General features: G+C 49.7%; 9 protein-coding genes across 9 annotated transcripts; 3 read left to right on the forward strand and 6 right to left on the reverse strand.

Moving 5' to 3' along the window:
- Positions 1-1037: 1037 nt before the first annotated feature.
- Positions 1038-2457, reverse strand: PV06_07698 (guanine deaminase; the record flags this gene model as incomplete). Its single annotated transcript, XM_016408969.1, has 1 exon — positions 1038-2457. One exon carries the CDS (start codon positions 2455-2457, stop codon positions 1093-1095), a length of 1365 nt encoding a protein of 454 aa, XP_016260723.1. The 3' UTR covers positions 1038-1092.
- A 636-nt stretch (positions 2458-3093) lies between these two features.
- Positions 3094-4471, reverse strand: PV06_07699 (uncharacterized protein). Its single transcript, XM_016408970.1, has 2 exons — positions 4198-4471; positions 3094-4119 (listed from the first exon to the last, which is right to left on the reverse strand). The coding sequence occupies exons 1-2, from the start codon at positions 4217-4219 to the stop codon at positions 3110-3112; spliced, it is 1032 nt and encodes a 343-aa protein (XP_016260724.1). The 5' UTR covers positions 4220-4471; the 3' UTR covers positions 3094-3109.
- Positions 4450-7993, reverse strand: PV06_07700 (uncharacterized protein). Its single transcript, XM_016408971.1, has 3 exons — positions 7658-7993; positions 7511-7608; positions 4450-7205 (listed from the first exon to the last, which is right to left on the reverse strand). Exons 1-3 carry the CDS (start codon positions 7928-7930, stop codon positions 4913-4915), a joined length of 2664 nt encoding a protein of 887 aa, XP_016260725.1. The 5' UTR covers positions 7931-7993; the 3' UTR covers positions 4450-4912.
- Positions 7994-8163: 170 nt separating this feature from the next.
- On the forward strand, positions 8164-10747 carry PV06_07701 (uncharacterized protein). The gene is made up of 2 exons (XM_016408972.1): positions 8164-9477; positions 9527-10747. Exons 1-2 carry the CDS (start codon positions 8379-8381, stop codon positions 10150-10152), a joined length of 1725 nt encoding a protein of 574 aa, XP_016260726.1. The 5' UTR covers positions 8164-8378; the 3' UTR covers positions 10153-10747.
- Positions 10748-11407: 660 nt separating this feature from the next.
- On the forward strand, positions 11408-14530 carry PV06_07702 (uncharacterized protein). Its single transcript, XM_016408973.1, has 5 exons — positions 11408-12629; positions 12684-12762; positions 12812-13159; positions 13207-13757; positions 13808-14530. The coding sequence occupies exons 1-5, from the start codon at positions 11853-11855 to the stop codon at positions 14018-14020; spliced, it is 1968 nt and encodes a 655-aa protein (XP_016260727.1). The 5' UTR covers positions 11408-11852; the 3' UTR covers positions 14021-14530.
- A 472-nt stretch (positions 14531-15002) lies between these two features.
- Positions 15003-15209, reverse strand: PV06_07703 (uncharacterized protein; the record flags this gene model as incomplete). The annotated part of the gene is made up of 1 exon (XM_016408974.1): positions 15003-15209. The coding sequence occupies one exon, from the start codon at positions 15207-15209 to the stop codon at positions 15003-15005; it is 207 nt and encodes a 68-aa protein (XP_016260728.1).
- Positions 15210-15951: 742 nt separating this feature from the next.
- Positions 15952-19189, forward strand: PV06_07704 (uncharacterized protein; the record flags this gene model as incomplete). Its single annotated transcript, XM_016408975.1, has 1 exon — positions 15952-19189. The coding sequence occupies exon 1, from the start codon at positions 16376-16378 to the stop codon at positions 19187-19189; it is 2814 nt and encodes a 937-aa protein (XP_016260729.1). The 5' UTR covers positions 15952-16375.
- Positions 19190-19366: 177 nt separating this feature from the next.
- Positions 19367-21494, reverse strand: PV06_07705 (adenosine deaminase). Its single transcript, XM_016408976.1, has 2 exons — positions 20949-21494; positions 19367-20606 (listed from the first exon to the last, which is right to left on the reverse strand). Exons 1-2 carry the CDS (start codon positions 21016-21018, stop codon positions 19612-19614), a joined length of 1065 nt encoding a protein of 354 aa, XP_016260730.1. The 5' UTR covers positions 21019-21494; the 3' UTR covers positions 19367-19611.
- Positions 21495-21831: 337 nt separating this feature from the next.
- On the reverse strand, positions 21832-25061 carry PV06_07706 (uncharacterized protein). The gene is made up of 2 exons (XM_016408977.1): positions 22559-25061; positions 21832-22500 (listed from the first exon to the last, which is right to left on the reverse strand). Exons 1-2 carry the CDS (start codon positions 25043-25045, stop codon positions 22147-22149), a joined length of 2841 nt encoding a protein of 946 aa, XP_016260731.1. The 5' UTR covers positions 25046-25061; the 3' UTR covers positions 21832-22146.
- Positions 25062-25287: the final 226 nt, after the last annotated feature.

Raw genomic sequence — 25287 nt, forward strand, 5'->3', positions numbered from 1 at the left:
AGTGAGAAAGAGGAGTCACCAAGACTTTGGTGTTACTGTAGATTGAATATTTCTGGCTACCTTCTACACCAAGGGACTCTCTAGGTAGTTCCCGACACAGCAGTGCAAGGAGAAACCATGGTTTGTTCAATTTACAGTGGTACGGGTTTCTGTGGTGAATAGAGATGTGGAAAAGGATGGACGGACTACTTATTCGTATCAATAACAACAACAAAAATCATCGTCGTCACACATTATTTGACGGGTAGAAACGAGTTGTTCGCAACTGAGACCACACCAAGTAAGTCTAGCTAGATACGAGGGAAGCGCGGTTAGATCCTCTGAGCTGTACGTAAGACAAAGCTGTAGATCAACGGCGCCTAATCGAACTATTGTATGTAAATTATGCCGGACCCCAGGTGGATCTTACCACATGTTCTGTCTGTATGTACGGAGTACTTCTCGTTATATATTCCTCGTATTATTGTTGCTGACACGATTTCAACCTTGACCATGACTATACGAGATACGGTATACGAAGGAGAATACCTAGGTAGTAGTACAGTAGTGAGCAAAAAGAAACAACTGTGGGCAACAGGGCGAAACGAGATTGACGAGTCAGTGGAAAGAAGAAGCCGAGGTTTATTCGTGATAACACGGGAGTCCGAATACTGTACGGGGCACAGAGTAAAAGGGACTGCGAATGTTTCTAGAGTAAAAGTATTTACGTAAATCCCCTTTCATGGCAGACATCTCTACAAGGTACAAATACTCTTTACAAGTCCCTCAAGTATGCAATATAATAAAAACCAAGTGATAGGGAAAAAAGTATCACGTACTGTCGATTACAGATCCCCAGTTCCAGATCCAGTAATAGGCGCATCTGCCAGTCGATTACCCCGTATCCATCTGCAGGATTTGACTAAAATCCCCATCATTCTTTAACGGAGACAGCGAAGAAGACGCTGACTATGACTAAAGTCCTTAGCTGAGCCCTGAGTCATCAATTCTTTTCTTTCTTTAATGGTACTGAGTCCTCTTATAGTAGTACTCTTATCCCATCATACAAGTAACTCGTACCATAGTCTCATACCACTTCACATAGTCACCCAGCTAACTATTCATACCTTTCAGCTGCCGTCCCTTGACGTAAACCTCATCAATGTTGCGGTCATCTCCGGATATCAAGAACTTTTCAAACACCATCGCCAGAGTATCATCTTCCTGAACCATGGTCATGACCCCGTCGACGTCACTTCGAATCACAAGGGCGTCAAAGTCTTTGCCGACCTGGAGATTCCCAATCTTGTCGTCCAGGCTACACACTCTTGCCCCGCCCAGCGTGGCCAGGGAGAAACACTGCCAGATCGACAGTGCCGGCTCCCCGTTTATGGCTTGCCGGGCGTTCGAAACGATGACGGCCTGTCGCATGGCGTCAAGGATGCTCGACGAGAACCCTCCACCGCTATCAGTGCCCAGGCCGACCTTGATGCCCTTCTCGAGGAATCTCCCGATGGGCGCGGCCATGAACCCGCCTCCCACCGTGGTGTTGGCGATGGGACAATGAGCCACCCCGCTGTGCTTTTGCTGCAACTTGTCCATTTCATAGTCCGTCATGATGGTGCAGTGCGCCAGGATGCTGCGGTCCGTCAGCAACCCGAAATGGTCGTAGAGGTCGGCCTCGTTTTTGAAGTCTGGAAACAGCCCCAGCGTCGCGTCGATCTCCTGCTGGGCCTCGTTGAAGTGCGTCTGGATGGGTAGATCGGGGTGCTCTTTGGCCAGAGACCCGAGACCCGCGAGTAGCTCGTCGTCGCACGATATCGCGAACCGCGGCGTGAGTATAGGTTTTATCAGAGCATCACTCGACGGGTCGAGCGCGCGGACGTGGTCGATGACTTGCCTCGTGACCTGCAGAGACTCCGTAGCGTCTTTGTCCCTGTAGTAGTCGGGCGCGTTCCGGTCCATGTTACACTTCCCGATCAGGGCCCGTTGGCCTTTGGCATGACACACGTCCGCCAGGATCGTGGTGGCTTCTCCATGCAGAGAGGCGTAGTACGAACACGTCGTGACCCCTTGCCTGATGAACCCGTCGACACAAGACGAGTAGATTTTGCGCGCGTGTTCGGCGTCCCGGAATTTCGCCTCGTTCGGAAAAGTGATCTCGTCCAACCAGTTGAGGATGTGCAGGCCACCACCCAGCCCGCGTTGACCCCATTGGGGTGCGTGGTTGTGCGTGTCGACGAAACCGGGGATCAAGAAGTCGGCGCGGTCGAGGTATTTGACCATCCGCGGTTGTTCTTGTCCTGGAAGTTGCAGTCGCGAGAGAGTCTCCTCGACGTCGCTTCGTGGAATGTCATGTTCGAGGTGACTGATTCGGCCATCGGTCGAAACTACCAACAGACTGTTTTCCAGGATCTTGGTGTCGCCGATCGTTGGACAGTGGACGATTGTCCCGTGAAAAGCACGCGCTCTCGGCATGTCACCTTTTCGAATGTAATAGACAAAGACAAAGAATACTGCAACAACTCCGAGGACGCCCTGGAAATTTTCACTATCAGGTGAAAAACCAACGATTCTTAGTCTTCTGTACTCCGTATATCTGTTGAAAAGGATAACTCACGGCGAAGTCCGAAAAGCACTGCTATCAGATCAATCGCCGCGGATAAGAATGAATGGATGAATAGACCAGACGCTGATGGATAAGGACTTTTCTGTTCGAGCCGACAGGATGCGAGACGATACGAAATAAAATGGTCTCACCACCACAGAGTAGTCATCTCTGATATAGCACACACCAAAACACCTTTTGTGATCTCTCCCGAACTCGCCCGAGCACTCAGGCCTTCGGCTCAATCCCCTGTTAATCTTACCAACATCTCCCAAACTGATATAATACATACATATATTTACATATACGGCCTATGGGCCTTCATGAATAAATTCGCCAAGTCAACAAAAGCCCGATCATACACAAGAGATGTGTATCATCATATCAGTGAGAGCGGCCTTTCGATAGAGACCGAGTCGATGTTGGCCGCTTATACTAGTCTACGAAATATTTACAGAGTAATAACACAGGCAGACAATGACTACGATATCAATGGATGTAATGTCTTTGCATTTTTCATTTCTATCCAGCATAACCTCCCTTTCTCTCCCTCTCCATCATCCCTCTCATCCAGACCCCGTCAGGGTGAAAACTTTCTTCGATCAAGAACTTCTGGGATTTGTCTGCAAACTCGACTCCCCTTCGGTAATACAATCGATCGACCACGCACTCGACACATTTACCCGCCTTGATCTTGTTGTTTCTCCCGTCACTTTTACCATCCTGTTGGACAGTACCATCCTCACTGATCAATTCGTCGTAGGCCCTGTTCATGGTACCCAAAGGTGTCACCCATTCCCTGGGCCACAACTCCGTGACCTCGTTCGGAGTCAAACCCGTGTCGACGTAAGCAGGCATGATACAATTGACGGCGACGTTGTCACTTGCCAAAAGGTTCCTCCCCACGCTCCGGACCAGGGAAACCAACGAAGCCTTTGTCGCGGCGTACTGTACCACTATCGGAAAAGGGTAGAGTGCCGAACATGAAGAGGTGATGACGAATTTTGGATTGTACTGCCCTTTTCCCGCTTGTCGACGTTGTTGCTCACCACCGCCACCGTCACCACCACCACCGCCATTCTTCTGTCGTGCCTCGGCTTCTTTCTTCAGTGCTCGATTGGTGACCCTGGCGTAATGCACAAACATTTTCAACCCATAGAATACCGCCACTTGATTGACCTGTGTGCATTTCATGCTCGGGATCGTAGGGTCGGAATCCAAGTCGTCCTTGGTCGGGTCCAGGAGGTGTTCCCCTTCTGCCGTCCCTGCATTGGCGGCGAAGAAGTCGATCTTGCCGCCTGACCAAGAAAATGCTTCCTTGACCATGGCCAGTTGAGAGTCCCAGGACGCGACGTCGGTCTCGATGAATTTGTGTCTCGCCGGATCCAGTCCGGAAGAAACCTTTTCGTACGCTTCCGGTCGTAGGTCGGCGATGACGACTCGCCATTCATCATCATCATCACCATCATCCTTGTCGGGTTGTTTGGACAGTAAATGTTTCACTAGACCCAAACCGATTCCCGAACAACCACCTTTTTTGGGGATAACAGACAAGACGTCAATTTTACAAGTCTACCAATGGTGCAGAGGGAATTCGGTTTCGTTCATACCTGTGACAATGGCAGTCTTCATGTTTTTCCTTACTTTGGCTGGGGACGCGCCCTCTGCCTGCAAGCCTGGTGGATGAATAGTATGATTCGCAGGGTCCAAGATAGAGATAGAAGACAATCTTGTCAAGCAGCCAGAACAAAAACAAAAAATAACACACACACACACACACCAAACAATCAAGATGTGAAATATAATGTGCAAAGAGATGAGGTACTGATATTGTTATAACATAGGTCAACTATTAACACGCATCAGGGTAGGAATAATATCATCATACATATATATGTAGTAGTAGTTCTACAAAAGCCCCCTCTCGGGTAAAGATCTTCTGTTAAGATCTCGTATACTACGCTTCTTGTGCTCCCTACCGAGGTGTGATTGTGGTCTGACTCGTCGAGTTCCTTGTCATGCACGACCGAAGTGACAAGGTCTGGGCGAACCGGCAATTGTAAGCTTATTAGTGGACATGCTTTCCCCCGCAAAAAAAGACGTCTAAGCTGTGGAGTGGAGAGTCATTCGCTTCAGTACGAGGTACGGAGTACGAGTAACTCATATTGCCGTTGAAGTGAGTTGAGCACAGTTGCGGAGTACTCGTACAGCACAAAGGAACAACTTTGGTACCTGTGGGCTCGGCAAATCGATGACGGATCATTGTCCACGGTGGGTCAGCGTTGATTGGGAAACAATCGATCGTCTAATGCTGATGGCTTTCTTTCAAGCAGTTTGTGCCTTTGCATGTTGTGTCTGGTTCGCCCACAATGGAGCAATAGTCTCGACGGCTCTTTCGACGACGGCCTTGACCCGATCTCGTAGCACGGCATTGCCGCATTCAACGTCCAAGTTTTCCAACCAGAGCTTTGCCACGTTCTTGTCGACACGAATTTCCAGCCCTGGAACTGGTATCCCCATAGCAGCAAGCCTTGCTCGGTCTGCCATCTCAGCACTTTCAAGGTCTTCATCTGATGTTTCATCCTCAGCCTGGGCATCGTTTGGTTTGCTGTCCGGCTGAAACGAGACTTTGGGTTTCTCGATTGGTGTGACATTGTCTCCGAATTGCTCTTCAAGAAACATACAGAGTCGGGAGAATCTGTCCTCTGTGCTGATACTCTTGTGCTCGTTACGAGGGAAGCTATTGTGCTCATGCACGTGGCTGTGTCCACTTTTTGATGATGAGTACTTGACCGCTGCGGGACTGCTTTCCACGGTCATCAATACAGCCATGACGGCGTCTGCGATCCCGTCGTTCATTGTGTTACCTTCCCACTCCAACTCGATTTCTTTTTGTCGCCCTGACCATTTGAGGGTTACGCAACCCATGATGAGGAAGGTTCGTTGTGGCTCCGTCACGATCTCTTCGTCGGCTTCTTCTTCGTCCTTGACACCGTTCTGCTTGCTGAGCGAGTCCGTGTGACCATTGACTTCAGGCTTGACTTCGCCTACTTCCTCAATACTACCGAATGTACCCTCGAGTGCCCATCGAATAAGTTCAATACCCGCTGCTGCAAGAGTGATATGTTGTCGGCACAATATGGTCGTAGTTGTAAGGCCAGCATACTCTCGGAGATCTTCAGGTGCCATCAGACTCAGTTTGAAGCCGTTCTGGACCAGGACACCACTAACGACCCTAGAATCGTCTGTGGTCGAACTCGGAGGTGGAATCTGTGCAAGTTTGCCGACCACCTTCGCCATTTTATCCTTTCGAAACGGTATCTTGATCTCGGCTCCATTCTCCGGGCTGTAGACCTTGGTCGGTTGAGCGTTCGGGTTGCTCGCCAGCCTTCGAGAATTGAGGTCTAGTAATCTTGATCTCAACCTGGCTGCTTGATATCGTTCGCCGTGGACCAAAATAACATGAGGGGAAGCCACTTGCTCAATGAACTCAACATTTTCCACACCAGTAACATGTGCTGCGAACTGGAACTCCTCCACTGTACACCGCCGCGGGATCATCACTGCTGCGTCTTCGTCTCTGGTTTTTCGACCCATCGTCTGTCCAACACCGGTATGACCACCACTCATGATGGCCGGGATCATTTCTGGTTCCGCTAGGATTGTCTTGGCCATGGTGCCCTCGACGTTATAACCAGTCATGACCACCCCGTTTCTTGGATCAGGAGCCCACCGCTCTAGCAATATTCGAGACATTCCTGACTGGAGCATACCTGGTGAGGCTAGCATAACGCATCCGCCCACATCATCAAATCTATCCAGGTTCCGCAGACTTCGAACAAACCGGAAATCCCATGGACCAGCGCTGACTCCTTTGGCATTGCCGGCTGCTTCTGCTTCTGCCATACGTTCTCGGAATATCCTTTTGATATTATCATTCATCGCATTGATGTATGTTTGATACACAACCATGCATTTTCGTGCAGTGTTTCCCGTGTAATAAATTGGGATTTTTTGCAACTCTGGATGTCGTTGCCAGTAGTCCTCTAAGATAAGCAAAAGTTCTTGCGCCCGACCGAGAGCGAATACAGGCATTAAGACCTTGCCCCCGCGGTTGAGAACGTTGGAGATAGCCTTGAGTAAGGCGGCCTCCCTTTCTGCACGAGGTGGAGCACTTGATATACCGAAGGTGGATTCGGTAATGAGGACATCAATCTTGCCCACGGTGGCTGTATTTGGCACTTCAGCTGCAACAAGATGGCGATCTTGTTCCCTGGAATAATCGGCAGTGAAGAAAACATTGAGTCCAGCAATATTAATCAAGAACATTGCGGCTCCGAGGACATGGCCAGCAGGATATGGTGTGATCCTGACCCCAGATACCGTATGTGTGGTGTAAAAGTCAATTGTTTCAATCTGAGGAAGTGTTGATATATGATCGGCCTCGGTATATAATGAAGTTCTCTGATCCGATGTTGAAGAAGTATTGCTCACTCGCACTGAATCTTGAATGAGCCACTTATAGATGGCTTTTGTAGGATGTGTCATGAAGACTCTGCCTTTAAAATCAGTCTTTGCGAGCACATAAGGAAGAGCAGCTGCATGGTCGAGATGGAAACTGTACAACACAGGCGGTTAGCAAAGGATCGCAGAAAATGTGGCAAATCTATCAGGAGGATCATGTAGCATGTCGAGGGATTGCGCAAACAGAGATCAACGGGAAGATAGAGGGATCGTGGCTGAACAATATTGTATTGATAACTGCCTAAAGATACAGGCCAAGGGAGAGTCCATCCCAGAATCCCATCGCCACGAATCCGTGTATTCAATCACTGAGGGCAAATGGCCATGCTCATAAAACACAAGATACCTTTGCATCCAGAAGAAGCGAACGCCATGACAAGCAAGGAAATGGTCACCTACTGGCTGATCAACAGAATATCCACAGTGCTGAGATCAAAATCGTCAAAATAAGGCATGGCGGACATTCCCTCGCGGCCAGTGTGCATGCCAGCATCGAGCTACAGTCTTGTCAGCACGAATTTAAGGTAGAGCTGTATCGAATCTCACCATGACTGTTTTTCCCTTGTACTGCAGAATATGACATGATCGGCCAACCTCTTGACACCCACCCAGGCCAATAAAGACGAGTTCATCTGAGGGATCGACCGGCTCATCGTCTTCAGCAGAGGCCATTGCGGCGGCTTTTCTTTTGGTCGCCATTCTACCAGCTTCACTGCTGTTCTCAGTGATAGACGATAGATGGGCGGATTCGCAAGCACACGAGACGAGGTTCGGATGATAGTATCTCAATTCTTGTAATGGCGAACGAATCCAGAGCATGCAGTCATGTTGATATTGGCAATCATGAAACGCAATAGACGTTGTTGTTAGATGGGAAGGAACGCGAAAGCGAACGTGAGGAAAGTGGGAAGTCGTGCAGTGCAACCTGCGCCTATTGTTCAACATTCAAATGACTGGAATTTTGACTAGCGTGTCATGGCGGATCACGTGCCACATCTTGAACAAAGAGTAGTCGCCTGCGCGGGCATCGTAGCAAATCCATCCCATCATCACCCAACATCACAGCCGTCTACCATCTTACCAGCGCATACGACATCGAGTCCCTTGGTCATTTCTCCCGGATGTCGACATTATCCACACAGGCATGCTAGGCTCAAGGCGGAGGTTGAGCGTGGAATTGCGCTCACTCGGAAAGCAGAGAGCAAGACAAACGGCTTGGTGGAATTCATCTTTGCGCGTCGACTAACACGATTCCATCTCGAACATCATGGCTCAATCGCAACCGCCACCTGCGCGGCCTCCTTTACCTCAGACACAGAGTCCCTTCCAGCGCGATTACGCGGGCACCAACGGCAGACCCAGTCCTCTCGGTCCTCAGTCTCCGCAACTAGCCATGAATTACTCTTCACCGTCGCCTCAACAATTCTCACCTCAAGCGTACAATCAACCTCCAGCGGCGAAGCGTCCTCGTCTTTCGCCCGATACCCAATCTCCCTTCTCTCCTCAAAGTTATCCTCCAACACCATCCGGCCAACCTACGACTCCTGGTGGAAATGTACAGATGAACGGAACCGCACCCCCGAATCAAAGACAAGGGCTGATGCCACCCCCGCAGAGGCCCAGTGACAAAGCGGAAGATCGAAACTACGAAGACATTTTGTCTGGTACGGGGATCAATATCGAAGAAGAGGCGAGAATGCTTGTGAGGCCTGACTATTATGGATCGTCAACGCCACGCCCAGCATCCCAACCGCAAGCGGCAGGATTCCATTATCATGTAAACTCATTAAACGCAGGAGAAACTGGGGGCTCGGGAAATGCCACTGCACAGGGACAATCCGGGACGGAGAACCAAGCTCAAACATATCAGCCTTCTCCGGAGGAGTTGAAGCGAAGAGATGAAGAGCGGGCAGATTGGGAGGCTTCTCGTCATAGTCAACATCCGCTCTGGGACATGTTCCTGCTCGGTGGTGCTTTGAACGACAAGATTCGCACTATCAGCATCACCGAACACCTGGTCGATCCGCAATCGGGCGTTTTGGTTAACACCCAAAAGCATGCCCCGCCTCCAACCGTGCGGGTGAATGGTCTTGAGGGCTCGTCTCGTGTTATTGACAAGGGACAAGCTATTCTTGACACAGGAGCGAAGGGAGAGCGACTGTCTGATATCATGAAGGTCATTAGTCTGGCGACAAAAGCACGGTTGACTGGTGTCGTGAGTGCCTCGGCAAGGATATCTCAAGAAAGACAACAACATTCGAAGGGAAAGGTTCCGGATGAATGGCAAGATCTAGCAACTGTGGCGAAACCGCTGAATGAGGCCCTTGATGGTGCGTCAAGTCCAGCGGGCAGCACCAGCCTGAAGCGTGAGTACTGTATATCGTTATCCCTTGTCAATCGCTAACCAATCTCTAGGCACTCATTCACAGGCCAACAGTGAGCCGTCATTCTCAGCAGATCAAGTACCAGTTCCTGTCCGGTTGGTCGATGTTTTCGACAAGAGCTCGCAGGCTGAACGAGCTATCGAAGAAGCTCGGAAGGCAAAACGATTAAAGCGGAAAACAGCCACAAACGCTGATGGAACAGTCGGAACGCCTTCAGCGGATGCCGCAGCAGAGGCCGCGGCGGTTGCAGCATTGGAGTCAGACAAGAAGACGACCAAGAAAGAGAGAAAGTTGGCGGAGTCCAAATTCTCCGAACAACAGCAGCACAAGTCTGCAAACGAGGCAGCACGGATGGCCTTCTCAGGTCTCCTGGGTAAGGGCTTCGGCAGCAAGAAGCAGAGAACTTACGACTGGATGAAGGGCAGCGGGGCAAGCCCTGCGATGACTCCTGGGAGACCTGCGCTTTCCACCACTGCGTCTACTGCTGGTACTCCGGGTCCTGATCGAGCTCGCGCGGTTTCAAAAGACAAACACCTTGGGCAATGGGACGAGGAAAAGGATCCCAAGATACAAGCTCGCGACGTGTTTCTTGTTCTGGAAGGGGATGGGCGGAATTCGAGATCTTATCTACGAGGTCTGAACCTGCCAGAGAAATAATTCTTGACATGCATTTCTAGATTTTTAACCATGATGCTAGTGATATATCATGGTCGGGTGGCAAGACAGGCCTATTGTAAGATAACAAATCAGCAAAAATATGCAAGTCTTGCACGGAATTAGGGCTAGCGACATTGCATGGGAGGCATTCTGAATACGGCTGGAGGGCATCGCATGTTATGGATATCTTGACGAGTCCTTTTTGATACACGTCAGGCTGAGTAGACTTGACAACGTGAGATAGCCAGAGCCTACTCCGTATTTCCCATGGCTATCCCTGTTTTTATCAGTGAAAAGCGGACCTGGCGTCGGTGATTTCGCGCGATTCGGGTAACCGGGGTCTTTTTATCTCCATGCTCAAGGCGTGATTGCGTAGTTGGGGAGAAAGACGAATGGTGAGGCTTGCAACAGTGGCGGAAGCACATCATTCCGATTTTTCCTCTCAAATTGCCGAGCATGCAAATGGACAGTCTTGGTAAGGAGAGGGAGCTGTTCTGGCAAAGTCCGTACCTCTACAGTAGATTCAGGTAGGGAGTAGGTATGAGGCATGCCGGAATTATATACAGGGAATCGCGATTTTCAATTCAAGCCTTTGTCCATCAACATCTGTAACTGAATCCCTGAATGGTGGCTTCAGTCCGTGGTTTGACTGGCCACTGGCGTCATAACACCACCACATACTCCGTAGACCAATGAGTTGGTAGCATGGAGACGCAGAAATTGTCGCGGAGAAGCACGTCAGCGATTCGAGCAAGCAGCGGACCCTGTCTCTGAACAGGCCAAGTGGGTGTGGCATGCCGTTCCTTCAACTGCGGCAATAATAAGTGGACGTGATACTGCTTCCTTCAGGAGGCCTGAAGTGGTCGAGGTTGCAATCAAGTAGGAACAAGGATAGACGAATACTGATTTAGGGAGTTGACAGAAATCTCCGTGTCTAAGAAAAGGTCTGGGGAGAAAAGGGTGCGTAAGGTGAAGAAACAGACATCCGCGCGGGTGACACAAGGACTGTCGCGGTGCAGAAACAAATGCCCAGCGAGCCTGGAGCGCCTGGGCGTGCCTTGGATTCGCGCCCCAATAAGTAGTGCTCCGGCTAAGTTAGGTGCTTGGTCGGCCTTCTGGGGCCTCTTGTGGTTCCCTTGGCCTTCTTTGGCTGCAGTGGTTTCTCCTACGCCCAAGGCTGGTCAACTCTCACACGGCCCCAGTGCTCGCTACTCGCTAACTCGTTACCACGTCCTCCGTCGTCGTCAAGACTTCGCACCCTTCGACGTCAACCGATCTGAACTCTTCCTCTATCTTGCCCACGACACGGCTTGATTCTTCTCACCACTTCACTGTCGACTTTGTTCTTTCCCAGTCTCTGTAGTTGTCGCTCCTACAAAATTATGAGCGTGTGCCTGACCCAATAAGAGGCACGTCCTCCTTGTCGGGTCCTCATTCATATTTTACTGCCTCACCTCTCTGCCGCTTCAACGACTATTGTCCGATCACAGCTCCTGGCAGAGATTTTCCTCCTATATCGATAACCCTGCCGCCTTCAGCCTTGCCAGATCCGATATTCCTATCCCAGCTTTGCCGACTTTTGCGAAAACTGTTCTTGTGTGCACTCGCATGTTGCAAACTGCGCTTTGTGGCGCGAATCCACAACACCTGCGTTGTCGGACAGTCTCCACCACCATCAAGACCTGAAAGACCCTAAAACCATGTCGACTCCTTCTACGATAGCAACCACTATCGTCCCTGCTCACTATGGTTATTCTCATCAGAATCCTTATTCTCCCTCGGCGCTACCATACCCCGCAACAAATACACTGCCAGCACCGCAGCGGCTGACGACTTCGTATCACTCATATCCAGCAGCTGCACAATATCCACGACCACAACCATCTCCCGCCTCGTACAGGCCACCTTCGAACGTGTCGTCCATGGCACCTTCCCAGGCTGCCTCGATTTTACCAGACAACCAGCCCCGAAAACAACCTGACTGGAATGAGTTTTACAAGAACGGTGTTCCGAAAGAAATCATAGTTATTGATGATGACAGCCCAGAACCTGACCACACGGGCAACGCCTCCGGCCAACAGCAGCAGGCCGATGCTTACGGCTCCAATACTCGGAAACGAAAGGTCGACCAGGGATATGAGATCGAATACACAGATAGCCCGACATATTCAACACATCCAGCGAAATTTGGCGGCTCAACGTCTTCGGCAGCATCTTACCATTCTGGTGATCGAACCACATCCCTTCAAACGATCACAGCACCTACTTCACTTGAGTCGTACGGGAGCAACCCTGCTAGCACAAGTTACGAGGATGTAAGGACAGGGCAAAAAAGGAAACGAGCACAACCACAGAAAGAAACGAGAGCCCAAGCCAAAAGACGACAGCAAGAGACGACAGACGCATTCGCAGACTACATACCCCCTCCCAAGCCCGCCAAAAAGGCTCCGGACGTCCATGTTCCCGTCATTCGTGATGTATGTCTCCGTTCTTCTTGTTCAATTTTGAATATTTCGCTGACAAGCTCGCAGACTGTGCACAAACACCAAAAGGTGGATGATGACGATGGACACTATATCGTTACCTCTAACACGCCGTTGACTGATCGATGTAAGGCCTTTTCATCAAGACTTTGATCTCTATATTGACGTGTTTCTAGATGATATCATCAAGCTTCTGGGTCAAGGCACCTTTGGAAAGGTCGTCGAAGCATTCGACAAGAAGAAAAAGACAAAGTGTGCTGTCAAGATTATCAGATCTGTCCAGAAGTATCGTGATGCTTCTCGAATTGAGCTGCGAGTTCTCTCGACACTGGCTCTAAACGACAGACCCAATAGGAACAAATGCATACATCTGCGAGACTCCTTTGACTTTCGGAATCACATCTGTATCGTCACCGATTTATTGGGACAGAGCGTCTTCGACTTTTTGAAGGGGAACGGCTTTGTTCCCTTTCCCAGCTCTCAAATACAAAGCTTTGCTCGTCAACTCTTTACAAGCGTGGCGTGTGAGTGATATCATGTTGGTATATTGAGGCGATGCTAACATCAGCAGTCTTGCATGATTTGAATCTGATCCACACCGATCTGAAACCAGAAAACATCCTCCTCGTCCACAATGCGTACCAGACCTTTACCTACAACCGGACGATTCCATCGTCATCGCACACAATCTCTAGGACAGCCAGACAGCGGAGGGTCCTCCTTGACAGCGAGATTCGACTAATAGATTTCGGCTCGGCCACTTTTGATGACGAATACCATTCGTCGGTGGTGTCAACGCGGCATTACCGAGCGCCAGAAATCATCCTCCAGCTTGGGTGGAGCTTTCCTTGTGATATTTGGAGCATTGGGTGCATCATTGTCGAGTTCTTTACTGGAGACGCCTTGTTCCAGACGCACGATAATCTCGAGCATCTGGCCATGATGGAAGTGGTCTGTAACGGGAAGATCGACCCTAAAATCGTAAAGCAAGTTTGCTCCGGAGGCCGTGGTGCCAATGCCAATTCTGCATCCAAGTTTTTTACCCGAGGAAAGTTAGAATATCCCAACCAAGAGACATCAAGGGCTTCACGGAAATATGTGAAAGCCATGAAACACTTACATGTGAGCTTCCCATGCCATGATTTGACTCACCAATACTGATCTTTTCGCAGGAGTTTATCCCGGGAAACACTGCCTTCAACAAGAAATTACTCGACTTACTCAGGAAGATCTTCGTCTACGATCCCAAGCAAAGAATTACTGCAAAGGAGGCTCTCAAGCATCCTTGGTTCAAGGAGACACTGATCGACGATGGGACAGAGGCCATCCGAATACGGGAGGAACGTGCGGCTTTAGGCCCTGAGGCAAAACGACCGCGCGTTTAGATGAGCTGCAGGACATCCATTTGATGTCCTTCGGATGGGTAATTGCATTGCGACGAAATCACGGCAACGTGAGACTCCACGACTGTAATGAAAACGCCTCTTTAAACCTGTCACTACATGTGCCAGATGAACAGAGATTTCCAAAGGCGTCTGATGGTCAATATATTGATTAGACCTCACATTTTTCCTGTCCAGCACCTATGACGGGATGAAGTGCTCCGGATTCATGTACAAATCAAGTCGAATCCTTTGAGCTCCAGGGTGCTGACACGAGGAACTCACAGTCCTCCTAGCTGTGGGTGACTCGACGTCATGACATATTCCACACTACAAGAGAAGTGTATGCTTAAGGGGGAACCATTAGTCGCTAAGACACAATATGAATATTGAATTCAACCTTTCTCTTTTCTGGGTTGGAATGTAGTGATGGGTTAATATGACCTTGTGACGGGAGATACTTTGCCCAACTTGCACCTACTAGACATGAATTCACTCAAGTGGATATCTCGGTAATTGTACCCTATATATATTTAATCCAGTGAACTTTCCTTCAACATTGATCGCCTTGATGGCCCAACTAGTAAAGACTCACCGCGTCGAACTGCGACCTTGTTACCAATGGTTCGGAGGTTGGGCTTATCCTTGGAAACCAGCTTTAGTGGGATTAAAACTGGGAGTCGGCAGGTTTCCATGATGTGACTGGGGCATCCCTTGACCAAGGTACGAGGGGATGACAGTGTGATCATAGTCGGGATAAGTAAAAGAGAAGCTCAAGTCTGGGTTTCGAACCTCTTAACTTTTTGTTTTTCGGCACAATTTTTTGTCCTTTTTTTTTGGCTCGTCGTCCTCCTCATAGCCCGGCCCCTTATCGCTGCGGTAGTACCGTACAAGCTTGCCCCAAGTCGACTTGAGATATTGTCCAATCAGTAGTCTCTGACTGTGCCTCTGCATTGGAAGCGTCGGCGGCCTTTTTTCCTCGGGATCATTCCTGAGCCGGAGTCACTGCGACGTCCTCCTCTCCTGAAGTTTCGTTGTCGACGGCGGCAGCTTTCGTCTCCGCTTCGGTTTTCTGTTTCTTCTTGCGTTCTTGCCTGAGTGCACGAATTTCTTCGATGCGATTGTACTCTCTGGGTAGAATGAGCTGGGCTAGACCGAGCCATATACTTGCTCGAGGAGGTTGAGTGGTCATTGTATTTAGGCCTGGGGGGTTTCAAGAATTTGTGCTTCGAGCTGAGACAGGGGGTAATGTATGTATGTCTAGAGACCCTCAGGAAACACATGCGCTTGTAATGAATCGTTTGGAAGGCTGTTTTGTCAGTGCAGAGTGACTCGATGCGAACGAGTCCGGTTGGATTGGGTCCTTGAGAAGCTATTATCATTGGCGGTTTGGTCACCCTGAAGTCGGTCACATTCGAACAAACCGACTCAAAACCACTGACTAGCTTCATGACTTGTAGCGAGCTATACTATGTATACCTACCTAGTAAGGAGTTCGAGGGTTGAATTTGCGAAGAGAAATGTATGGTTACCTCAGGTAGATGTTGAAGTTGAAGAATTGTAATCAATGAGGTCCCGATTTAGGCTATTGTCTTGGCTTCAAGATTAGCGACAAGCCTAACCACTTATGACGGTATAATTAAAGCTTGGCTTCCTCGACCCTGTTTTAGGCGTCCCAGACACAAGGGACACAAATTCATGGTTGACTTACTTAAAAACAACTCCTTGTGCTTCCCCGGATTCCCCCAGGTTGCAAAGGATACCCAGATCAATCAGACTCGTACAGTGTTCCACATGACGACAATAATGATGCAAAATCCACAATACTAACAAACGGGTAGCAGCTGCCGTCTTCCGTCGGCGGAACTTACTCGGGCAGATTGGGGCTGTGCTTCCTTCCTATCAACTAGTCGCGACATCCGCCAATGCCGGAGTCAAGATCATCTCCTGTACAGTATTTTTCCCTCTCTGACCCATGTCAACATCTCGCCTATCCTATTCGTATGCTTATCCCAACATCAATACTCCGTATCTCAGTTATGGTGGCCTCAAAACAAACGGGAGCGACCGATATCACATTTCTCCTTGGAACCCTGACCTCTACACTCTTTTCAATACGACAACCTTCTTGACCGGGGCCAGTGTGACACTGTCAGCACCGGCCTATCACCTTAATCATCCATCCGCCCTCGAGCTGCATCCTATCGATCGAAAACCATAAGCATCAGTTCTCAGCTTCGGACTTGGCTTGGTGACTTGATCAGGCATCATTTTCAACCAAATCGCCCGGATTCCTAATCATGAGCTAAAAGCGGTTCTCGCTCTGGACTACCATTTACATGATCACAGAAGTTCACGATGGATTCAGCCGGTGCCCCTGGGATGGCAGACCATCCTTTCGCTCAAGATCAGAGTCAAGATTGGGTAACGACGCCAGATGAACTCGACATGACTCCCGATAAGGATTCTGTGCCAGGCAAACAGCCTGTTTTGCCCAAGTTAGAAACCGAAGGTCTGTACGACGATGATATGATTGGTGTCAGCATAAGTCGGGTCCAGACTCATATGAGAGCTCCCGAAACGCCAGCATTCGAGAAGGCACGAGCTATGAACCTCTCTCTCGACTACTTCCAAAATATAGTTAGCTTGAAAGAAGAGCCAAACGAAAATGATGAACTTGAGCAATCACAAGACGACACTCCTGAGCAGGACTTCGAAACCATATCGTCAAACGAGAGAGTTGAGGAGCCGTCGCGGACGAGGCAATCCACGATGACCCAAGGTCCTTCTGAGATCATCGAATCGGGGCAGTCCTCCATACGGACTGCTCAGGCGGGACTATCACAGGCTCGAGAACAAGAGATAGATCTTCCCAAGGTTGACCAACCTCATCATAAGACAGCTCCACAACCGGTCGAGAGGCGCGAAGTCCATATACCACAATCAAACAGGCTATCATATACACGAAACTTACTCCAAGCCGTGGGTCAGGAAGGCAGACGGCGGGCGTCAAGCGGCCCAACAGCAATTATGTCTAGTTTGAAGAAATTGATGCCTGATCTTCCTTCACCAACGTTCAATTTTAGCTCTATGTCTCTTTTCCCGGCCAGCTTCAGAAGCACAGGTCACTCTGGAGCGTCGACCCCAAATCCCGACCGAAGAACTCCACCACAGACATCGACGGCAGCGAAGTTTGTCTTGAATGACGGTCCTAGACCTCGCAAAATGTCAAACCCTGATATTCAGGTCATGCCTTCTCAAAGCCATCCTATCATCACCAGGCCTTACATCGGCCTTGATGGCAATATCGAGTCATTGTTATCGCCTGTCAGTCCGGCGTCAACCAAGAGTCGAGCTCGTTCTAATTCCGAAGGCTCCCTGTACATAAGAAGGAGGGTTTCAGGAGTCTCTGCCTACGACGATACAAGTGCCTTTGCTAATGTCACTGACATGGCCAACTCTCGTTTTAAAGCCATCACAGACAGCTTCCAAAACTCCACTTTGCGACTCCCAAAGCTTCCAGTGATTAGGCCATCGCCGAAGCGTCGCATTTCTCCTGCGAATAGCTCGATGAATATCCGGACGAATGATGTGAGCGACTCTAGCAGAGGCCCTAATCATCAATACACATCGATTAAAGGCATTCGAAATGTCAAGAAAGGCTTAGAGCTCGGGACTCCGCAACAGCGAGCACATCCAATCTTATCCCATGCTCTGTCCAAGACGACAGGAGATGTAGTCCTACTTGGAGGCTATCGTGGCTCGATTCTAAGATCGGCTCAGCCACCTCATCGTCAGGTTTGGGTCCCAGTCAAAGTCGGATTAAACCTTCGTCGAGTTGATTTGGAGGTCGGTTTGACTAGAGAAGACGAGGAACGAATGGAAGAGACTATCATACCATCAGGCGTTCTCTCACATATTGGACCCATCGACATCTGTCGAAGACTACTCAAACATTTGCACAAGTGTCCTAATACTCGTCAGAACAAGTTGAGAGTACATGATTGGGGCTATGACTGGAGACTGAGCCCTCATCTCCTGGCCGCGAGGCTGATCAAGTTTCTCGAGTCTTTAGAATGCAACCACCCAGAGACTCCACCGGAAAAGAGAGGAGCTACAGTCATCGCTCACAGTCTGGGAGGTTTGATCACTCGATACGCCGTTAACCAAAGACCGGATTTGTTCGCTGGAGTTGTCTATGCTGGAGTTCCTCAGCACTGCGTCAACATCCTTGGCCCACTTCGAAATGGCGATGATGTGCTTCTCAGTTCCAGAGTGCTTACTGCCCAAGTCAATTTCACCCTCAGAACCAGTTTTGCGCTTCTGCCTGAAAGTGGACGTTGTTTCATTCAAAAGCACACCAATAAGAGATATGATTTGAACTTTTTTGATCCAGAAGTTTGGGATGAGTATCGCCTTAGCCCATGCATCAATCCACCTTTACATCGGACTAACAATAATGGGGATGGAAGAAAGAGCATTATTGGTGCCATTTCCGGTAGTATCTCGTCTAACAAACGATCTTCGTGGTTCGGAGGCCAAAGTATTCAAACCACAGAACCTGTGCAAAAAGCGGAAGGGGTCGGTCCAGCAGTAGCTGATAAAGCCGCAGAGGTCGGCAATGTGGCGGATGGTGAAGGGCCAGAAGAGGTTGTCGGTCCGACAATGAAGCAAGCACAGCATCGACCTAGTGTGGCGACAGCATGTACGATCCCTAAAGACCAGGCAAAAGAGTACCTAAGCCGTACACTTGCCGAGATTTTGGATTTCAAGAAAGCGTTGGCATTTAATCCAACTCATCAAGAAAGCAATCGATACCCTCCACATGCTTACATTTTTGGTAAGACGGTGCCAACTGTGTATGGCGCCAGAGTACCGGATGAGGAGGCGATCAAGTATACCGAGGCTTTTGACGACCTAGCTTTTGCAGCGGGCGATGGTGTTGTGCTCGCCAGTGCTGCCCAATTACCCGAAGGTTATCGATGTGTCAAAGGAGGACGTGTGGAGAGTGATCGAGGACATGTCGGTCTGATGGGTGATTTGGAAGGGGTTGGACGATGCATTGAGGCTGTTGTGAATGCTCGAGCAAAGGGTGTGGGATTAGGTGAAAAGTACTTAAAGACCAAGAAGAACGTAAGCGAGTCTTCTTCCTCTTCTTCCTCGACGAGTTAATGTTGTGTATAAGTATGGCATTCATTGATCGTTGAATGAGCGTCACCATGGATGACCTTGAAAATCATTATTACTATTGTTAAATTCATGGCCACAATGTACAGAAAGAGTGCAAGCGACCTGCACTGTGTCAAGTGTAGGGCGAATTGTAGATACCGTTTGGGTCCTGTAATGATTCGGTATGTGATCATCATTTATTTGTACATGTCATGTTTACAAGTATACACATTGCCATACTTCGAGAGAAACACCAGCTAGCAGCATAGAAGGGTAACCTATTCCGACCAAAAGTACAAGTACGTTGAGTGAGGTGAGTGAGGTTGGCGTCGTCGTCGTTTTCCACGTCTGAAGAAGTCGAAGTTGACTGGAGGGTGGTGTGGATTCTCGTCGTGTTCATGGTTATAGGGTGTTGCTTCTCGATCTCAATCCTCGAACTTGACCATGACCTCTTCCAGGGTCTCGATCATTTGTTGTTTTCGATCTTCACCGCACCAACTCCCCGAGATGCCGTTGCGGACGATGGTCTCCCATTCCGACTTGGTCAGGTCGAAGGAGTCCTGGACGGCGCAGTAATTGTCCAGGACGTACCCTCCAAAGTACGCCGGGTCGTCGCTGTTGATGCTGAACCTGACACCGGCCTCGAGGTACTCCCGGACGGGCAGGTCGGAGACCCTCTCGACGCACCTCAACTCGACGTTGCTGAGCGGGCACAGGGTGACGAGGATCCGACGGCGGACAAACTCGGCCATGACGTCGTCGCGGGACTCGAGCAGCTTGATGCCGTGGTCGACCCTCTCGACGTGCAGCTCCCGCAGGGCCTCGGCCATGTAGGACACGCCGGCCTCCTCCCCCGCGTGGGCCGTGCGGCGGAACCCGCGCCGCTCGGCGTCCAGGAACGGCTCCCGGAACAGGGCCGGGGGGTTCCCCAGTTCGGTGCTGCTCAACCCGAGACCCCTGACGACTCCGGATTCGAGGTCCGGGAGGGCCGAGGTCTCGTACATCGCCCGTCCGTCCCCGGCGGGGAGGTGCCTCAAGATGCACACGATGAGCTCCGAGGTCAGGCCGAAGTCGGCCAGGGCCCGCGCGCGCGCCGCCTCGAGTCCACGCACGACGGTCGAGTACTCGACCCCCCTCGAGGTGTGGGCCTGAGGGTCGAAAAAGATCTCGGCGTGCGCCACGCCGTCGGACGCGGCGGCCCTCGAGAAGTAGGCGTACGCGAGGGACTCAAAGTCGGACGAGGTCACCAGGACCGACATGCCGATGAAATAATAGTGCAGGAAATCGTCGAGGGACGTGAATCGTCGATACCGGGAGAGAAGAGTTTCGACGGACTCGAAAGACGGGTCCACAGACGCAGACGGAAGTTTGATGTTGTTACGTTTGGCCAAGGTGAAGAGTAGATCCGGTTCCAAGGAGCCTGTTTTGGAAAACACCCCCCAAAAAACGAGTCAGTCGACAATGATGATGTGTTTTTGTCACTGGGGTTTGTTTCCCGTGAGAATGTTCGAGTCGAAGAAACCACGTTTTTTTGTGTCTTGTGTGTGCAGGATGACCAGAGAGGTGCGTGTTCTTGTAGGGCGAGGGTGAAAGAAACACGTCCAAATCACCATGTAAGGTGTGTGTGTGTGTGTGTGTAGGGAAGGGAAAAGGGAGGGAAGGGGGGAGTTGATTCTTATAAGTACAGGCACCCAATCCGTTGCATGCCTTTTTGCTAGGACAAAGTTCTCTCTCTGAATTGATTCAAAAAAAAGAGACGTACCTTCGATATGCATATGATGCTCACACTTGGGCAGAGCCTTGAGGAAATCGTGCATCGGTCCTTTACACATGCTGGGCTATCGGAACGAAATATCCTTCGTTTCAACACAACAAAAAGAGTCGGATTTTGAAGTTTTCGATTCGAATTAAGTGAGGTCGACAAAATCAATATTTGCTTCCTCGTTGATTTTTCTTTTGGACTGTCAATGATAATAAGTCGACTTTTTGTTACTGGGTTCTCTCTCCTTGGGTACCGTTTTTGCTTTACTGTAACAAAGGTATAACTTGCGACAAAATATCGGTAGACACTGAGAAGTAATTGCTTATTTTCCAAGAGATCTCGAGGTAGTAAAAGGGGAACTATATCAATCAAGAGAAAAAAAGGGATTCGCAGAGGATGAAGAGCACGTATCGAGTATATTATGCATTTCTTGGACTTTTTTAGCAGTCGATGATAAGAAAGTGGTTCGAAAAAGCTTCTGCTCTCCTAAAAAAAGAAGCTTACTGTAATCCAATTGTCGGAGGCTGCCGAAAAATGAAAAAAAAAACCCAAAGACTCCATCGTAATCCAAACCTATCGTAACAACAGACCTGGCCAGGATACGAATAAGAACGGATTACCCGGCTCGATGCTCGTAATAGCAACTACTGAGTCGATGGCAAAGAAGAAGAAAAAAAATAAAGATCAATTCTCATCAAAATGACGTCATATGAGATCTCGCATAACTGCAACCGATATTCACTTCACTGTATTGATATTCTGTACTCCGTAGGGCTTCAACATAAAAATACATACATACTCCATACAGCAGAGTAAATATTCCGTGGCACCATAACAAACACATTTTTCGTGAACAGGGGAAAAAACATTATCAACCTCATTCAAAATCTTCATTTCACTCAATATCGAGGGGGTATCACTCTTGATCGTTAACAGATCTCATATATATCAAAAAAGAAAAAATGCTGTCCAAATCCCAATCCCAAACAAAAGGTACACTTGAACCGTCTTGATGCTTTCGTCCTGGGCTTCTATACTGTCTCTGTTTTGCTTCTCCTTCTCTTCGTACTCAAACATCTTTCGCCCCGGTATGCAACACGAGGACGTAGTACATGAATTCATGAAATCGTTCGTCTGGCCTGGACTCATGATGACAGAGTCGTAGGAAACAGTCCCCGCTGCCGCCTCGCGATAGTCATCACCGAACCAACTTCGTTCCGGAACTGACAACGACAAATTGGACATCTCTGCCTGCAGCTCGCCAACGCTCAACGCCGCCGGATACGAGCCAGGGTTGAAGATTCTTGCATTGACTGACATCAAGCAATTTCAATTTTTGACACCCTTCCACTATACTTTGTACCCCGAGGCCAGTGACACGGACGCATCCACGGACGGCGAGCTCCTGCAAAGATGTCAAATGCAAGCCAATAGACCTCAAACTTGGATCCGAGACGGCACTTCCACAAAATGAGAGATTGAGATGGGTTAGGTTTGGACAACCTAGAGCCAGGACTTCTGTGGCCGTGTCGGACAAGGCGCAACAGAAAGACTAGAGAAAATTGATCAGTGGAAAGGTCCCAGATCCCGTCCAGGATATGCAAACTTACCAGGTCAAGCTGTTCCAACCTGCTGCCGGCCCCGTTGACCAACCATACAATACTCTGATCACCCAGATATGTACAGTCCGCCAAACAAAGCCTCTTCAATCGTTCGAATTTGACGTTGCCCCAGAATTGGAATCCTGCATCGGTAATCGTTGTACATCGTGTCAAGTCCATTGACTCTATTCGCTGACTTGCATGCGTCGCAATATGTGCCATTGTCCGGTCGGTTATATGCTTGCAATAGCTCAGAGTAATCGAGGATAGTTCCGGGCAACCAATGATCGTACCTGGAGCCGGTTGTTGAATAGCAGTGTTCATCTTCGTATCAAGCACGGCACGTTGAGAATTCAATTTACTGCGATGGTTGGACAGATGTGGCTGATTTGGTACCACCCAGCCTACAATCCTCGCCAGCAATGTGTCGCTGACCTTGCGACAATTACTAAAGTCCACCTCTTTCAGTCCGCGGGCTCTGTTGGCCATCTCCAATATTGCTGGAGCAGTGACATCCCAGACGCTTTTCATCCGCCAACTGCGTACGTTGGCGCCACACGCATTAACCAGCGCGGTGAATCCTTCGTCCGTGACATGAAAGCAATTACTGAGATCGATGAAACGTGGCCTCTGACCCACAAAGGGACAAATCCGAGTGATCAAAACATCATTAGTGATACTCCGATTGTACCGCGCAAGGTCCAGGTACGCCAATAAATTCTCTGAAGTGTGTAGCAGATGCTGCCAGTGGAGGCACACTGTTCGAAGACGCATCAGGTCATGAAGTTCGAGATACCCGAAAATCTGCTGTAATAACTTGTCAGGAATTTTGCCGTAATTGAGACCAGGACGGACCTCAGATCGTGGTTTCGCTCGGCTGCCGGGAGATGGAGCCTCAGAAAATGAGAACGCTGAAACCTTTTGTTCAGAAGTTGGAGACGGTGTCCCAGACACGGAACTTCGAGGAGACGGACTTGATGTCGTGGTTGTGACTGGAGAGATTCTAGGCGACCTGCGTCTCTGTTCTTTTGACGATTCGTCCGGTGATGGTGGAGCAAGTGATCCCCTTCTCGATCTTGATTTGACTTTTTCAAGACCTTCGCTCAGGAAAGGATCTGGATCTGAAGGTTCAACGATCCCCGGTTCGTCTGTCGGACTGGATATTTCGGCATCTGTGAAGGTGACTCGAGGTGCCTGCGCCGCCTTTCTCATGATCCTCTCCTTATCTTCCCCAATGACTAACTGGTGTATCTTAGGCTCAGCATCTGCCTCGTTCATGACTACATCATTGTCGGAAGCGATCTTTAATCTCTCTTTTGCCGTCTCCTCGATCTGTCGAACAATCTCGGGGGGGCATCGATCCCAAAAGTCGGCCAAGACGTTTTCAGAGATCATTAAACATTCGACCTGTGTCACCGAGCGAACGGTTGCTGTCCGACGATCTGCCAGAGATAGACTGACCACTTCTCCAAAGTATTGCCCGGGCCGTAGACGTGCAACTACACGAGGCGTCGGAGGTATGCCATTGGGGATTTTGGATTTGTTCATCCTAGGGCTTGACGGGTTCTTCTCGTCCAACACCTCCACCTCTCCACGGACAATGAAGTAAACCTCTCGCCCCCTAGTGTCTTGTTTGACGATATCTGTGAAGGGTGCAAAACTCCTCGGCGACGCGCTGAGTCCCAGGAAATGGAGTATATCAGCCGGCAGAGATGCAAATAACGGCAGCTCCTTTAACGTAGCTCGGATGTTGACAAGACCGTGGCCCAAAGCGCTCGCCGTCGAGACTTCATTGGTACCCGGGCTTGGAGATTTTCTTCTTTTGTTCGCATCACCGTCATTCATCGATACATCTTCAGGGAATGCAGCCCTGCGTTTGGACCCCCTTCTTTCGTCCGAGGGAACATCATCACTGCCCAAAACCACCTGTGCCTTCTTCTTTTCCAATTGTGTTAATCTTTCCAAGGCTTCTTCTCGGATCGCGCGCTCAACGTCCGGATACTTGGGCAGTATGGTCTTCAGATCTTCCTTTTTTAAGATGAGGACCAGACATCTTGACCGAGCTACGACGGTGGCGGTACGGGGTCGCTCCATGAAGATACCGATCTCTCCGAAGAACGCGCCAGGCTTCAGCTCAGCATATGTGCTCTCGCCGTCCCGTGATGTAACAGCTACCGCACCTCTAACGAGCCAGTACATTGCCTTCGCGTCTTCACCCTCTGTGATAATATAGTCATTGGCACTGTATAGTTGAGGCTTGAGGAGGAGGCCAATGTCGGCGAGGAAGGTGTCGGAGGCAGCTTGGAACAGAGGAAATGTTCGTAGACGTTCGATCAGATCCAAGGGCATTCCTTGGATTTGAGAGGTTGCCAAAGGAGATTGCCTGACAGGACGCGACGGATTGACCTGGGAGTCAAAGCTGCGAATTAACGACACCTCGGCCGAAGGAGGGGTAGCTGTCCTCCCATGATAGGGAGACAGTGTCCGCCGTCGCATTCTTGCGTGTAAAATATATTTGAGTGGCTGAGCGCGTGTTCAGGACAGAACACCTCTGGCTCGTGATGAAGTCCTTCTCATCCTATACCCGGTACCATGGCGCAGGTTGCATAGGTTATCTGGGCCGCTCCGGTCAAAAAGACAGATACCACACGCGAACAAAGTAGCTCCTCCTCTCTCGTAGCGAGTATAGTTGTCCCTTCTTTTGGCATTCAAGACTAAGCAATGTACGTCGAAGGAGC

The sequence above is a fragment of the Exophiala oligosperma genome, assembly GCF_000835515.1.
Source record: "Exophiala oligosperma strain CBS 72588 unplaced genomic scaffold supercont1.7, whole genome shotgun sequence".
NCBI lineage: Eukaryota > Fungi > Ascomycota > Eurotiomycetes > Chaetothyriales > Herpotrichiellaceae > Exophiala > Exophiala oligosperma.

Excerpts from the sequence above, each read along its gene's own strand:
- PV06_07701 (XM_016408972.1), top strand. The coding sequence starts at position 8,379 with ATGGCTCAATCGCAACCGCCACCTGCGCGGCCTCCTTTACCTCAGACA. Across the intron at positions 9,478-9,526 it reads GGGCAGCACCAGCCTGAAGC|GCACTCATTCACAGGCCAAC; the intron begins GTGAGTACTGTA and ends ACCAATCTCTAG.
- PV06_07705 (XM_016408976.1), bottom strand. The coding sequence starts at position 21,018 with ATGTGTAAAGGACCGATGCACGATTTCCTCAAGGCTCTGCCCAAGTGT. Across the intron at positions 20,607-20,948 it reads GCATCATATGCATATCGAAG|GCTCCTTGGAACCGGATCTA; the intron begins GTACGTCTCTTT and ends TTTCCAAAACAG.
- PV06_07702 (XM_016408973.1), top strand. The coding sequence starts at position 11,853 with ATGTCGACTCCTTCTACGATAGCAACCACTATCGTCCCTGCTCACTAT. Across the intron at positions 12,763-12,811 it reads CACGCCGTTGACTGATCGAT|ATGATATCATCAAGCTTCTG; the intron begins GTAAGGCCTTTT and ends ACGTGTTTCTAG. Across the intron at positions 13,758-13,807 it reads AAGCCATGAAACACTTACAT|GAGTTTATCCCGGGAAACAC; the intron begins GTGAGCTTCCCA and ends ATCTTTTCGCAG.
- PV06_07699 (XM_016408970.1), bottom strand. The coding sequence starts at position 4,219 with ATGAAGACTGCCATTGTCACAG. Across the intron at positions 4,120-4,197 it reads GAAGACTGCCATTGTCACAG|GTGGTTGTTCGGGAATCGGT; the intron begins GTATGAACGAAA and ends TCCCCAAAAAAG.
- PV06_07706 (XM_016408977.1), bottom strand. The coding sequence starts at position 25,045 with ATGCGACGGCGGACACTGTCTCCCTATCATGGGAGGACAGCTACCCCT. Across the intron at positions 22,501-22,558 it reads GGTTGGAACAGCTTGACCTG|TCTTTCTGTTGCGCCTTGTC; the intron begins GTAAGTTTGCAT and ends AATTTTCTCTAG.
- PV06_07700 (XM_016408971.1), bottom strand. The coding sequence starts at position 7,930 with ATGCTCTGGATTCGTTCGCCATTACAAGAATTGAGATACTATCATCCG. Across the intron at positions 7,609-7,657 it reads ACAAGGGAAAAACAGTCATG|CTCGATGCTGGCATGCACAC; the intron begins GTGAGATTCGAT and ends ACAAGACTGTAG. Across the intron at positions 7,206-7,510 it reads GATATTCTGTTGATCAGCCA|TTTCCATCTCGACCATGCAG; the intron begins GTAGGTGACCAT and ends TGTGTTGTACAG.